The 12,331-nt window shown below is 49.7% G+C and overlaps 3 protein-coding genes across 3 annotated transcripts; 2 read left to right on the top strand and 1 right to left on the bottom strand.

Annotated features, from left to right (window-relative positions):
- Positions 1–609: 609 nt before the first annotated feature.
- Positions 610–2,305, top strand: N7503_005555 (uncharacterized protein; the record flags this gene model as incomplete). Its single annotated transcript, XM_057065102.1, has 3 exons — positions 610–685; positions 741–1,054; positions 1,148–2,305. 3 exons carry the CDS (start codon positions 610–612, stop codon positions 2,303–2,305), a joined length of 1,548 nt encoding a protein of 515 aa, XP_056922845.1.
- Positions 2,306–3,966: 1,661 nt separating this feature from the next.
- N7503_005554 (uncharacterized protein) lies at positions 3,967–6,770 on the top strand (the record flags this gene model as incomplete). Its single annotated transcript, XM_057065101.1, has 3 exons — positions 3,967–4,011; positions 4,071–5,868; positions 5,920–6,770. 3 exons carry the CDS (start codon positions 3,967–3,969, stop codon positions 6,768–6,770), a joined length of 2,694 nt encoding a protein of 897 aa, XP_056922844.1.
- Positions 6,771–10,654: 3,884 nt separating this feature from the next.
- On the bottom strand, positions 10,655–11,695 carry N7503_005553 (uncharacterized protein; the record flags this gene model as incomplete). The annotated part of the gene is made up of 1 exon (XM_057065100.1): positions 10,655–11,695. The coding sequence occupies one exon, from the start codon at positions 11,693–11,695 to the stop codon at positions 10,655–10,657; it is 1,041 nt and encodes a 346-aa protein (XP_056922843.1).
- Between the last annotated feature and the right edge of the window lie 636 nt (positions 11,696–12,331).

Raw genomic sequence — 12,331 nt, 5'->3', positions numbered from 1 at the left:
AACCAGAGCTCTTCTTCAGCCCTTCACCCCCTTGAAAGACATGGATCAACTTCTTCTTTGGGTTGCCAAAATGGAGGATCCACTTGTAACTGGCGTTGCTGAGCCTCTTTTAGGTTAAACCCAGATAGCATTCTTCCCCTCCACTGGGTCTCTCGTTGGGTCTTCGGGGAGTTAACTCGGGATCTCGAGAGGCGATTACTTGGTGATTTTAATAATATTACTACACTCCCTCCTTTCCTAACCTTTTCATCTATTTCTTATTGGAAATCCCCCCCCACCCCCTTATTTTCTCGTTCTTAAAATCGTCATCGCCTTTGCACGGGCGAAGGGAACTGGGTGTGCCCCACGCTGAATCCTCCGTGGAAGACTATTACTGCATCATCTCCGTCGCCTTGCATTACCGCTAGTATAACTACCTGAGTCGTCTAGCGTTAATCACCACTTCAACCCTGCCGGGTGCGCATCATTACGCCCTTGATCGATCCACTTCTGATTCAGAGCCTGCGATGGTTCCCAAATCCCGGGTCTCAAGGCTGGAGGAACTTTGGTGATCGGTGGTTCGGCATGCTGCTGTAGCGGCTACGTTCGAATCAACCCAGATACCACGAGATGTCAGGCAGCGAACGCCAGGTAGACTCAGAGGCCATTGCAGAGGCCCCGCCGGCCATTGCGCCGGATGTTCCGGGTATGCTCATACTAGCGGAGATTTTGAATCATTCAGAATACTCATCATTAAACAGGGCCCGCAAATGATGGCAATACAGCCAAATCAAGAAGACGCCGGCGTCCGGCCAGCGCGGAAAACCAGGCGAAGAACCAGATGTTTTATTTCGTCGACTCCAGCTCATCCTCAAAGGAAAAACGCGCCCATGTTATGCGACACCACGTCCAAGAGAAACGAAAGCAACGCAAAATGTCCCACGGCACGATACCCCCGGAGCAGATCCAAGAACTGACCTCCTGGCAGGCCAAGGAGGATTCGGCAAATAATACTGATAACAAGAAGGAAATCGCATCGGCCAGCGCAGGGCCTTCGGCCGAGCAGGAGTCTTCGGTATGAATCACCTAGCCATAAGGGCCGTTTGCCTTGGGCTTGTACGTCCTGGAACGAAAAAGAAACAGTGCTTACCAAGTTCACGAACTCTAGCTTCCCATTCGATTCTCCGCAATCAAACCATACGCACAGCCAATGCCTATGCAACTCGTCCCGCAGATGACGATCGAGAAATCGCGAAGAGACCCGTTTTCAAACCCTCCATTCACGCAAACAGCCGAAGATGCGGAACTTGCGGAGTATTGGACGAACAAGTTAACATACTGGTCCGGACAGAACCCTTATGTGAAGGACCAGATGTTCCGAACCGCCATGGGTCACCCTGTGTCTTTCCAGGCGGTGATCCTGACATATTGTGCCCGGTTCAAGGGTCTGATTCAGGAAAACCCTAATAGCGAAGAAGTCCAGCGCCATGTTGGACAGGCCAGAAAGAATATTCAAGATGCCACTACAGGGTCTTTACTGGTCAACGAAGATTACCTCGCAATGGCCATGGCGGGTATGGCTCTCGGGGAGGATCGATTTGGCAGCAAACCAGACGCCCAAGCCTACCTAGAACAAGCTGCACGAATCATGCGTCCACGTACTGGCATCAACCGTCCGGTTGAAGCATTTCTCCACTATGTACGGCTTATCTTACCACCACCACCAACGACCGTGGTTGATCCAGCGGCCCCGCAATGGATGGTGGCGTTTCTTCGAGCTGCAGAAGACATAATGCGACAGCATAGTGCCCCAGAATACCTCGCACAGGCGCCGCAAAGGCGCGACATGTTCCAGATGGAGTGTCCGCTGTTCTCCTTACTTTCGAGTGGACCGCGGCCATCGCAGGTGCCACACGCTTCGCGCATGTACGTGGTCCGTGATCCTCAAACCCAGGAAGTCAGTCGAACCGCTGCCCTCATCTACATTACTGCGGCGTTGTGGGATTTCAAAGACTCGACCGACAAGACGGTACGGTTTTTGATCTATCTCAATTCTCTTGTTGCACAGCATCAATTGGACCGACACCCAGCCTGCGAAACCCTACTGTGGCTGTTGCTCGAACAAGGCTGTGAGCCTGACCTACGAAACCCCGAGCGTGCATGGACCGCCGGTGATATGATAAAATCACAACGAAAGCTCCGACCAGACCTGCAATTTCATTTTAACGAGATCCTGATGAGCTTTTTGACGCTGCGTCCTCCGATCCGTGGCATTGACAAGTTCCAGGAAGATCTTTTGATGGATCCAAGTAGTAACCCACAATGAAATAAACCATTCTGCATGAGATCAATCATAGCCCAGTTTTTTGCCTTTTTCGATTGCGTGGCCCGGCGTTTTAAATTCTTAAAAGTGCGCCAGGCACTTGAATTGGGCCGAACGTGGGCTTGGCAGGACCCGGCAACCAGGATAAAATGTAATCGTCATAGAGCTTGAAGCCGAACCATGGCCGTGCGCGGGTGCGTGGACCAGACCAAACCCATAAGATGCACGTTATTTGATATCAGAAAAAAAAAAAGAAATTGGTGCGGAAAAATACAATAGAAAAAAAAAAAAAAAAAAACACAAAAATCCCCCAGTGACTTGTCCATAGCTAGCGCGAAATGCGGTGGATGCGATATAGTGGAGCCCGAGCGAAAGCGGACCGGCGAACGCAAAGTTCTCCGAAGGTACCTTCCTAACGCAAATTGAGTGGAAAGTGTACCTCCCAGGTACACACACTCTATTGAAAACGGGACAGTAAAGGGATCGACGATCCCTGGTTATCATGACGATATCACCGCATCATACCGCCCTATGGATCGGTAACACTGCCCCTTGCCCTGTGACTTCCCCATTCCGAAACAGGGGAAGAATTAAACATTTTGTGTTTGACGTTATGTTTTGAAGGATATGCTAACAATCCACTATGCCCATTGAATGCGAAGTGAAATCCATTACCTTAGTCAAAAGGAGTGAAATTGGGCAAAATGCTGTCATAGGCTTCGGTCAGATCCTCAATAGTGCAGCCCACTAGTGGTACTTAGCGCGATTCGATGATCCAACCATGTTCGGTCTCGCTCATCATCGCAACCATGGCCCTAGTCGACGATCTTTTAATTCTTTTCTTTTTTTCCATGTGAATTTGCCTAATCGCGGCACATTAAAACTCTTGGGCCGCAAGAGAATTGCTGCTCGAGGAGACTACTGCAGTATAGAGTTCGCTCCCTAGATTCTTAGGGGAGAAGAATCACGTCTCAGTGGAGTATTTGGATATCGGTAGCGAGAGAGTCAAGTCAGATGCCGCGGGATTGTTTTCCTGTGTGATATGCATCCCTTGCGGGGCCAGAAAAAGTGGTGCTTTTTTAGTGCATTGACTAGTGTGGGCTGGGGAGATTTTACGTAGATTTGGTGTGGCTGGAAACGTGGTGGCGCAGGTCGGACTTCTCCGTATCTCTTACGCGCCGATAGACAACGCATCAGAGGCAATTAAATCCATCATAGTTTCAGTGGCTGTGTTTGCTCATCGAGTCATCGATCTCTAAACCGGGCATCAAAACCGATCGTCGCATTCAAGGATTGCAATCGGGGTTCCAGCGCCAGAGCAAGTCTGGATCGATCAGTCACTCGCCACTTTCAAATTAAAAAGTGGAGTCAGATGAGCTATTCCAGTTTAAGTAGCAAACAGGGGGCAGGAAAAGTGAGTGAAAAGAGCAGCATTGAGCTAGGCCAACCCCTGCAAATTCAAAAATTGACTAGTGTTGCGTAGCTCAGATCGCTGATCGTAACACTGGGCCCCTCTTCAAGCTTAAACCTTCGCTGTTTCCCTTTCTCTTCTCTCCTTTCCTTTTCCCCAATCTCAATCTGGGGAGAGTATTTTGTTCCCCTCTTTTCGACACCCCCACGTGTAGTTTCGACCTGCGTTTTGCTTGCTCGTGTCGAAATTCATCATGGTGGACTACGTCGGTACTATCGACCGGCTGGTCGCTCGTGCGGTATGCTATTTGCTGTCGCAAAACATCTCAATTCCGATGGCCGCTAACAATGGCTCTAGACCGACGTGAGTGACACCTCAAGCTCTGCGTCCGCTTTCTTGACCACCCTGGTTCCGTCCTTGATCTCGTTCGCCGTCATGGTCTTCCTGTTCATTCTATTGCGTAAGAGGGAGCACCGCATGTACATGCCCCGCACATACATCGGCTACCTGAAGGACTGGCAGCGCACCCCCGATACCCCGACCGGCTTTTGGAACTGGGTCAATTCCATGTACCAGCTGCCCGATACCTACGTCCTGCAGCACCACTCCATGGATGCTTACCTCCTGTTGCGCTTCCTGAAGACCATCTCTTTGATCATGCTTGTCGGCTGTATTATCATCTGGCCCATTCTCTTCCCCGTCAATGCCACTGGCGGTGGTACTCAGACTCAATTGGATCTGCTGAGCATGTCCAACGTGTCCAGTGATCAGTATGGTCGTTACTACGCCCACTGCTTCCTCGCGTGGATCTACGTTGGATTCATTTTCGTCATGATCACCCGTGAGCACATCTACTTCATCAACCTGCGCCAGGCCTACTTGTTTTCTCCCGCCTACGCCAGCCGTATCTCTTCCCGCACCGTGCTTTTCTCTGCGGTGACTGAGGATTACCTCAACAAGGACAAGATTCGTGGTATCTGGGGCGAATCCAAGGTCAAGAATGTCTGGCTTGCAACCGATACCAGTGAGCTCGAGGACAAGGTTAAGGAGCGTGATGATGCTGCCATGAAGCTCGAGGGTGCCGAAACCAAGCTCATTATGCTCGCCAACAAGGCCCGTGCTAAGGCCCTGAAGAAGCAGGGTATCCCTGAGGATGGTAACGCTGAAGAGGAGATCGGACAGTTTGATGATGAGTCTGGCTCCGTCGCTGCGCGCTGGGTTGAGGCCAAGAACCGCCCTACCCACCGCCTGAAGTTGCTCATTGGCAAGAAGGTTGACACTATCAACTGGTGCCGATCCGAAATTGAGCGTCTGTCCCCCGAGATTGAGGAGTTGCAGGCCAAGCACCGTGCTGGTGATGCTAAGCTCGTCACTTCTGTGTTTGTCGAGTTCTACCACCAGTCTGATGCCCAGGGTGCCTACCAGTCTGTCACTCACAACCTTCCTTTGCATATGTCGCCCCGCTACATTGGCCTGGACCCCACTCAGCTGATCTGGAGTAACCTCCGCATCAAGTGGTGGGAGCGTCTCGTTCGCCACAGCGCCACCGTTGCCTTTGTCTGCGCGTTGATTATCTTCTGGGCTATCCCCACTGCCGTTGTTGGTTGTATCTCCAACATTAACTTCCTGGTTGCCAAGGTTCCTTTCCTGTCCTTCATCAACGATGTCCCCAGCTGGATCAAGGGTGTGATCACTGGTCTCCTGCCCTCTATCATGATGGCCGTTCTCATGGCCCTGGTTCCGATCATCATGCGCATCATGGCCAAGATTGGCGGTGACCCCAGCCAGGCGGCTGTTGAGCTGACCACCCAGAACTACTACTTCGCCTTCCAGGTCGTTCAGGTCTTCCTGGTGGTTACTCTGTCTTCTGCCGCTACCAGTGTGATCACCTCCATCATCGATGACCCCTCATCTGCGGCCACTTTGCTTGCTAGCAACATTCCCCGCGCCTCGAACTTCTACATCTCCTACATTGTTCTGCAGGGTCTGTCTTTCAGCGCTGGTGCTCTCTTGCAGATCAGTGGTCTGATTGTTGGCAAGATCCTGGGTAAACTCTTCGACAAGACTCCTCGCAAGATGTACAAGCGTTGGTCCAACCTTTCTGGTCTCACCTGGGGAACTGTTTACCCCGTGTTCACTATGCTCACCACCATTGGTATGTTTCCCTCCATTCCATGGCCACAGTAACGATTCTAATAAACAATAGGTATCATCTACTCTTGCATTGCCCCATTGGTTATGGGTTTCTCGTGCATCGGTCTGTACCTGTTCTACTTCGCCTACCGGTACAACGTGCTCTACGTGTCGAACGCCACCATCGATACCCAGGGCAAGGCCTACACTCGCGCTCTGCAGCACCTCACTGTTGGTTGCTACATCCTGATTGTGTGCTTGATCGGTCTGTTCGCTATTGCCAGTGGCTCTAACCAGATGGCCGTCGGTCCCCTGATCCTCATGATCATTTTCCTGGTCTTCACCATCCTGTACCACATGGCTATGAACAGCGCCATGGAGCCGCTCATTCACTACCTCCCCAAGAATCTCGAGGCTGAGGAGGAGGCTCTTCTGGCCTTTGACCGCAAGGAGCTAGGCTCAGTTGACGAGACTAACGGTGCTCATGCTCCTCTGGTCGAGAAGGATCACAACGGTGTTTCCAATGTCGACAGCGGCGTTGGCAATGTTGACTCCGCTGAGAAGGGTCTTAACGGTGACTCCACCGCCGCTCCCCCCAAGGCCAACTTCTTGGTGCGCTGGGCCCGTCCCGACATCTACCACAACTATGCTGCTCTGCGTCGTCTGGTGCCCAACCCTCTGGATATCCAGTCCTACCCCGAGGATGCTGAGCGCGATGCTTACTTGCACCCCGCCGTCACTGCCCAGCCCCCTCTGCTCTGGATTCCCCGTGATTCCCTGGGAATCAGTAAGCAGGAGGTTGCGCACACCAGTCGTGTCATCGCTATCACCGATGAGGACTCCTGGCTTGACGAGAAGAACAAGATCAACTGGAACGTGGAGAAGGGCCAGCCCCCGATCTACGAGGAGAAGATCTCCATCTAAGCTTGTCATGTCCGTTGTTTTATCTGTCCGATAGATATCGCGATGGTGTATGCTACGTGCCCCTGGATTTTGGATTTGACCTCTTGGTCTACTTTGATACCCAACCGATCGGTTCCTGGGAACTGGTCGGCTCTGATTTCGGCCATTGTGCCTAATTTCCTTTGATGTCGATGAACGTTGAGTGAGCGACCGGCTGTAGACACTGCCCTTTGGACTGGGGTCTAGGTTGGCTTCGAGCTTGACATCTACAGTATTTATATTCGTAATATGGCTGATGTACACGTCATGTCCTTCATAATGTTTGAGAATGTTGCCATGACACTGGTCTTGATGTTTACGTTATGGTCGAGTAGTTGTGCAATGTGAAATGTATTATATCACTTTTTTTTTTTTTTTGGAGATTTTTCCCAATGTAAATCCAATTCTGTGATCGTTCTAAATCTCTCTGAATTCCAACCTAGGACAGTCCTGGAACGCCAGGCTTTCCAAGTTCAAGGTTAAGATTTCCACGGTGCCCCTAGATTGTCATATTCCAATAAATGTTGAGACTCAGAAAACTGACTTTCCATGGTTGATGGTTTGAAATTGATTGCTCGATCTTCATGATGTCAATCCTACGGTAATGTAATGCAGCCCCAGCCTTCTTCGGCCGAATGCACCTTGTCGATCTTCACGGCAATTTGGGGTCCAACCTCTCCAATAACCCCATCGTGGCCCGCTGCATACAAATGCCTGCGGTTTATTTGGAATTTCCTCCCTACTTCATTCCCCAAAACAAGGAACTCTCGGTAAAATGGAGAGTAAAGTCTTGTATCTGCGGTGAGACTGCGGAGCACCCCCAGAAAACATAAAACAACTAGCCTTGATAGTGGGAATCTTCCCGGTCCGCATCATAGTAATCTGCAGGCCATCCTGGCCAACTGCCCGCAAATGTAATCCCGAGCATATACGACGCAGCCCCCAAGTTGCCACAACCTAAAAACATCATGCAGATCCTAAAGACCAGACTCGACCCGCATTATTCAGGAAATTTATTTCTTAGCACTGCGCTTACGTCTTACAGTCGCATTCACTCAAGTACTCCACAGCCGTCGCAAACCCCGCAATATCATCAAATATTTGTGTTTTTATCGCACCTCTTGCCTATGTAGGCAGGAGTATCGTCACAGCCAATTTTAAAATCCGGCTCAATTGCGAATCCCAGACACGCGGTTCTGTAACAGTTCTGAGTAAAGCACCGAATCACAGTGATCATTATCATAAACAACAGCTGTGGCAGCCGCTAATTGGCTACTGCCTTTTACTAGCAGGGGTGCAGCATTAACCGGACACTTTTGACACCCGTTCAATGCGGCTAGTAGGAGCGAGGCACCCTGCAAAGATACAGATTGTCTGCTGTTTCGTACACGCCGTATATACTATGTACGCCGTCATCGTGTATGGACTCGAAAAGAGAAAAAAAAAAACACCATGTATCTTATTTCCAATTCATTATTTTGACGCGCAAAGCGACTGGTCTAGACACCTACCCCTGCTCGCAGCAGATACTTCGTAGATATGATTAATTTAGTCTACATTTTAGGGCTACATTAGAGAGTCAGCGTTGGTGGCCTTAGAAACAAGCTAAATCAACACAAAACAATCACCACCCGGTCTTTTACAGGGACCTCGGGACCACATACACGAAACTGGCCCCAACCTCTCAAATAAAGGGGATAGATAACAGAGCCGATCCAGATCACAGGCCATACGCTTTAGTAATCATTCAGATAAGACCCGTCTTCGCACTCGCAATTCATCATTCCAATTCTGTTCATTTATATCTAGTCATGGGAACCATTGCGGCTGCCTTGCTGAACAAGCCGCCACAACCCCTCTCTGCATCGTACTTATGTCGTCCCCCGTAAAGTACTTTGAACTAATGTTCCGGGAAATTCCTAATGCGGACACAAAAGTCACTCTACTCTGACGGGCCAATTAATGACAGCTGCAAGTTCCGGGGGGACGGGTATGCGGGGCCAGGTGGATTAACCGAAGGATTTAGTGCTGTTATTGCCCTTTTTTCCCGTTGTATAATTGTATTTATCGTTTTCTGGAAGCTGTGTATTGGTACTTGTATTTGCCTGCATTCGGTATTTGGGTCGATCTTTTCCAATGGAAAAATATGGAGATATACTCCCCCGATGCGCTGGCATCTGTAAGTAATTTGATTCTGTGATCTTCAAGGCAAGCAAGATTCTGTTCAGTTCGCATTTTCATTCTCCTATTATCATGTCAAGGCAAGAGAAACGAATTGCCGAAAAGCCACTGATGTAGGTGGTGTTTTTTTCGTAGTTCCTCGTCTAGAGGCTTGAACAGGGGGCCAAAATGAACTCAGCTGGCGCCTCACCCAGACAACCACTCCACCATGATCGACAAAGGTACCGATAGTCAATGTCTAGACCAGCCTCAAAATACACTTGCGACCCGATCGCTATACGTTTGCCTTGTAAGCCTCCATTTACGTGTGTGGTAGAGCTTGCGGAACAAAGAAACCTCGCGGAAAAAAACACGGTCGGCGTCTCTCATTCCCTGCTAGTTCGTCGTTAGGTGCAGCTAAGTTTTATATTCCTTGTTGTTTGCCTATGTAGACACTATAGTCTAGACCCCACATACCGTCGGATGCCGCGCAGGCACGCGTACAGTCCAAACTACCATGTCGCTTTTTGTGACCTGTGTCTCGAGTCGTTTCGATTGTTTCAGATACGTATGAGTGGAGTGGTGGGAATTCTGTAACATGGCATTTGAGTTGAGCGATAGATGTTTCATCTCACTCAGCACCTACAATATACTGTAGGTATCCATGGAGTTCGGCACAGGGTCCATATTATCCAATAAATTTCTATATTAACCACTAGTACTAGTCTCAACGTCTTTGCGTGTGGGTTGTGTGCACGGGGACTATTGTTGGCTGGTCGCTAGGGTAAGACAGTTGGGTACCCATACTGGCCCCTCATCCTAACTGTACTGATCAACCGTTGCATCTTAGCCTCGCATGCCAGTGTTTCGAATGCAAGTATCGTGGGGAATGACAGGACCCCGCCTCGGGTAGAGGACGAATCAGAGATGACGATTCATGTCAAAAAAAATTGTACAAGGAGCTTGATCGACCGAACATGCACTGTGAGCCGCGAACGCATGTCCCCAATTTATTTTAATATGGGCAGAGTCTTGGGATCCAATGGGAAGAATTGAATGCAGAAAGAAAAAGTTTGTTGTAGAGTACATGACGAACTCTGCAGGATTGAAATCCTGATTTCTTTTGCCCAGAGGAGATTGCTACATGTTGATTTTGTGGGTTTGACTATGTTGCACGAGCCAGGCTTTACGCAATATACAACCTGTATGAGGATAGAGAGAATGGGTTTACTCTCAAGTTGTGCGCTCCAAATCACAAAATAAAAGAGATTCGAATTCCTGAGAAAGGATAGATACGGAATAGTGGCCAAGATAATGCAAATGTAAACAAACAAATAAAACACCGTTGATAACGCCGTATGCTCCATGTGATGAGGTGCGTGCTCGCAAATATGCAGAATGATGGTTAGAAAATGGATATATCGCACTCAAAAACAAGTTTCCCAATTGAAAAAAAGGAGAAAGTCAAAGACAGGCAAGAATTGTGGAAAAAAGAAGTGACAACACGGTAGATGCGTGCTTGAGAGCCGTAGGCTGGCGGCTGAATTACCTCACAGACAGATAAGAAATGACAAAGGCAAAACAAGGTATCTGGGAATGAATATCGACAAGATCAACCAGGAAGGCAATGATGTGGTTGGATATGGCTCGATAACACGCTTAATCGCTAATAGAGGAGAGGAGCCCGACTTCAAGCCTGACTTAGTCTAGACTCGGATTCTCGAGGATCGGAATGCAGAAAGGTCGAGTTCGAGGGACTCTGCCGATAAAGAGGAATCGTCGTCGACTTCGATAGTGCCCGTTGCGGAAGTCGAGGGCTTGTTTGCTGAAAGGGCTGCTATACGAGCAAGTCGAGCGGCAGTTGAAGTCTGAGGTGGCGGTATGGGTTCCTCTATCTCCTCTTCGGGCGCTTCTTCCTCCCGTTTCTTCTTTTCTTCTTTTTCTTCTTCCAGACGGGCGACCTCTTTGGTGGTCATTTCCAGTAACATCTTGAACTTCTCCTCGACACCATCAAGTTCGGTTCCACAGTCGCCGGACCGGAGAACCTGGAAGGCGGCTGTTTCGCAGAGACCGTGCGCGAGCTCCAACTGCTTGTCGGAGAAATCAAAAGGCGAGTCTTTGCTAATTCCGTTCGAAGTTCCGGTCACACCTACCAAGCCGGTCGCGGTTCGTGTGCTACGGACGCAGGCCAGAGAGGCGATAGATGATTCGGGAGATGCGCCAACAGCAGTCCTGCTGAGAGCATTCGAGCGGATTCCCATGCGGGGAGGCATCATTGACATCTTGCCACGGCGGATGTTGTTCCTGGCGATGCCGATATCCTTTACAATCTGTTCGAGGACTTTCTGTGTGTGGCCATCGTAGTCGATAATGACATTGTGGCGGGTGCTGACAAAGTCGTAACGTTCGTTCGAGTCGATCGATGGCGCTTCGTCGGTGCCGCGTTTGCGTCCGGCCTGTTGGGCCAGCACCTTCTCCTCCTTGCACATTGAAGTGTTGACTGTGGCGGATTCCGGGCCGGGGGTTTTCTGCTGTGCGATCGGGACGAGGTTATCGGTGCGGATAGAGCATACGGAGCTGTTCTTGCGGCGGCGCGCTTTGGATTTGGAGTGTTTTTGGTAGGCTTCTGAGTATTCGGCATGTCTGGCAGAGGCGTGGGCTGCCAGCTCGGAGACACGGGTGATCCATGCGGGCAGGTTGGTCTGAAGATGGGTGAAGGCCCCCAGCGCATCCATGGATGCAGCCATGCCGGTGAGACTCTGGCAATGAATAATTCGACCGAAAGGAATATATAGAGGTGACCTGCGCGAGGATCAGGCGTAGGTGGAAAGGGGACGAATTATCTATAGACGGGGTATTTTCAATGTGTTCGTTTCGTCGTGATGTCGTGTCCGGAAGACAGGGGAATATGAAGAAAGGCGTCCTATGTTCCGTTTCCTATCTCGAGAAAGAGGCGACCAATATATTTCCGTGGTCGAGGGAGAGTCGGTGAAATAATGTTGAGGGGTTGTAAAGAAGAAAAAGAACCCCAAATAACCCAAAGTTCAAGACGGGGAAGAATCCAGAATTTGGAAGGGTATGGTCACGCTACGGTATGATCCACTGTACTTTTGCATAGTTCAATACGGAAATAATCTGCCGGAAAACACAACCAAAGCACTCCCCACTCAACATGTACTGTACGCTGTATCAGTATTTATTATTGCCTGAGGTTTACTATTAAATTCTCCTGGTCCTACCAAGTTGAGGGCTTTCCTAAAACATGGATATCAAGGCTACTCGCTGGGGCCCTACAGAGAGATTGGGCTTATGTCCGTGACACTTAAGGAGCGGTGAAAAACCTTGTAAAGGCATCCTGCAGGCCGTCAAAACTAACACTGACC

Source organism: Penicillium pulvis, assembly GCF_028828015.1.
Source record: "Penicillium pulvis strain IBT 33274 chromosome Unknown contig_23_segment0_segment0, whole genome shotgun sequence".
Taxonomy (NCBI): domain Eukaryota; kingdom Fungi; phylum Ascomycota; class Eurotiomycetes; order Eurotiales; family Aspergillaceae; genus Penicillium; species Penicillium pulvis.
This window is presented reverse-complemented; position numbering and strand designations above follow the sequence as displayed.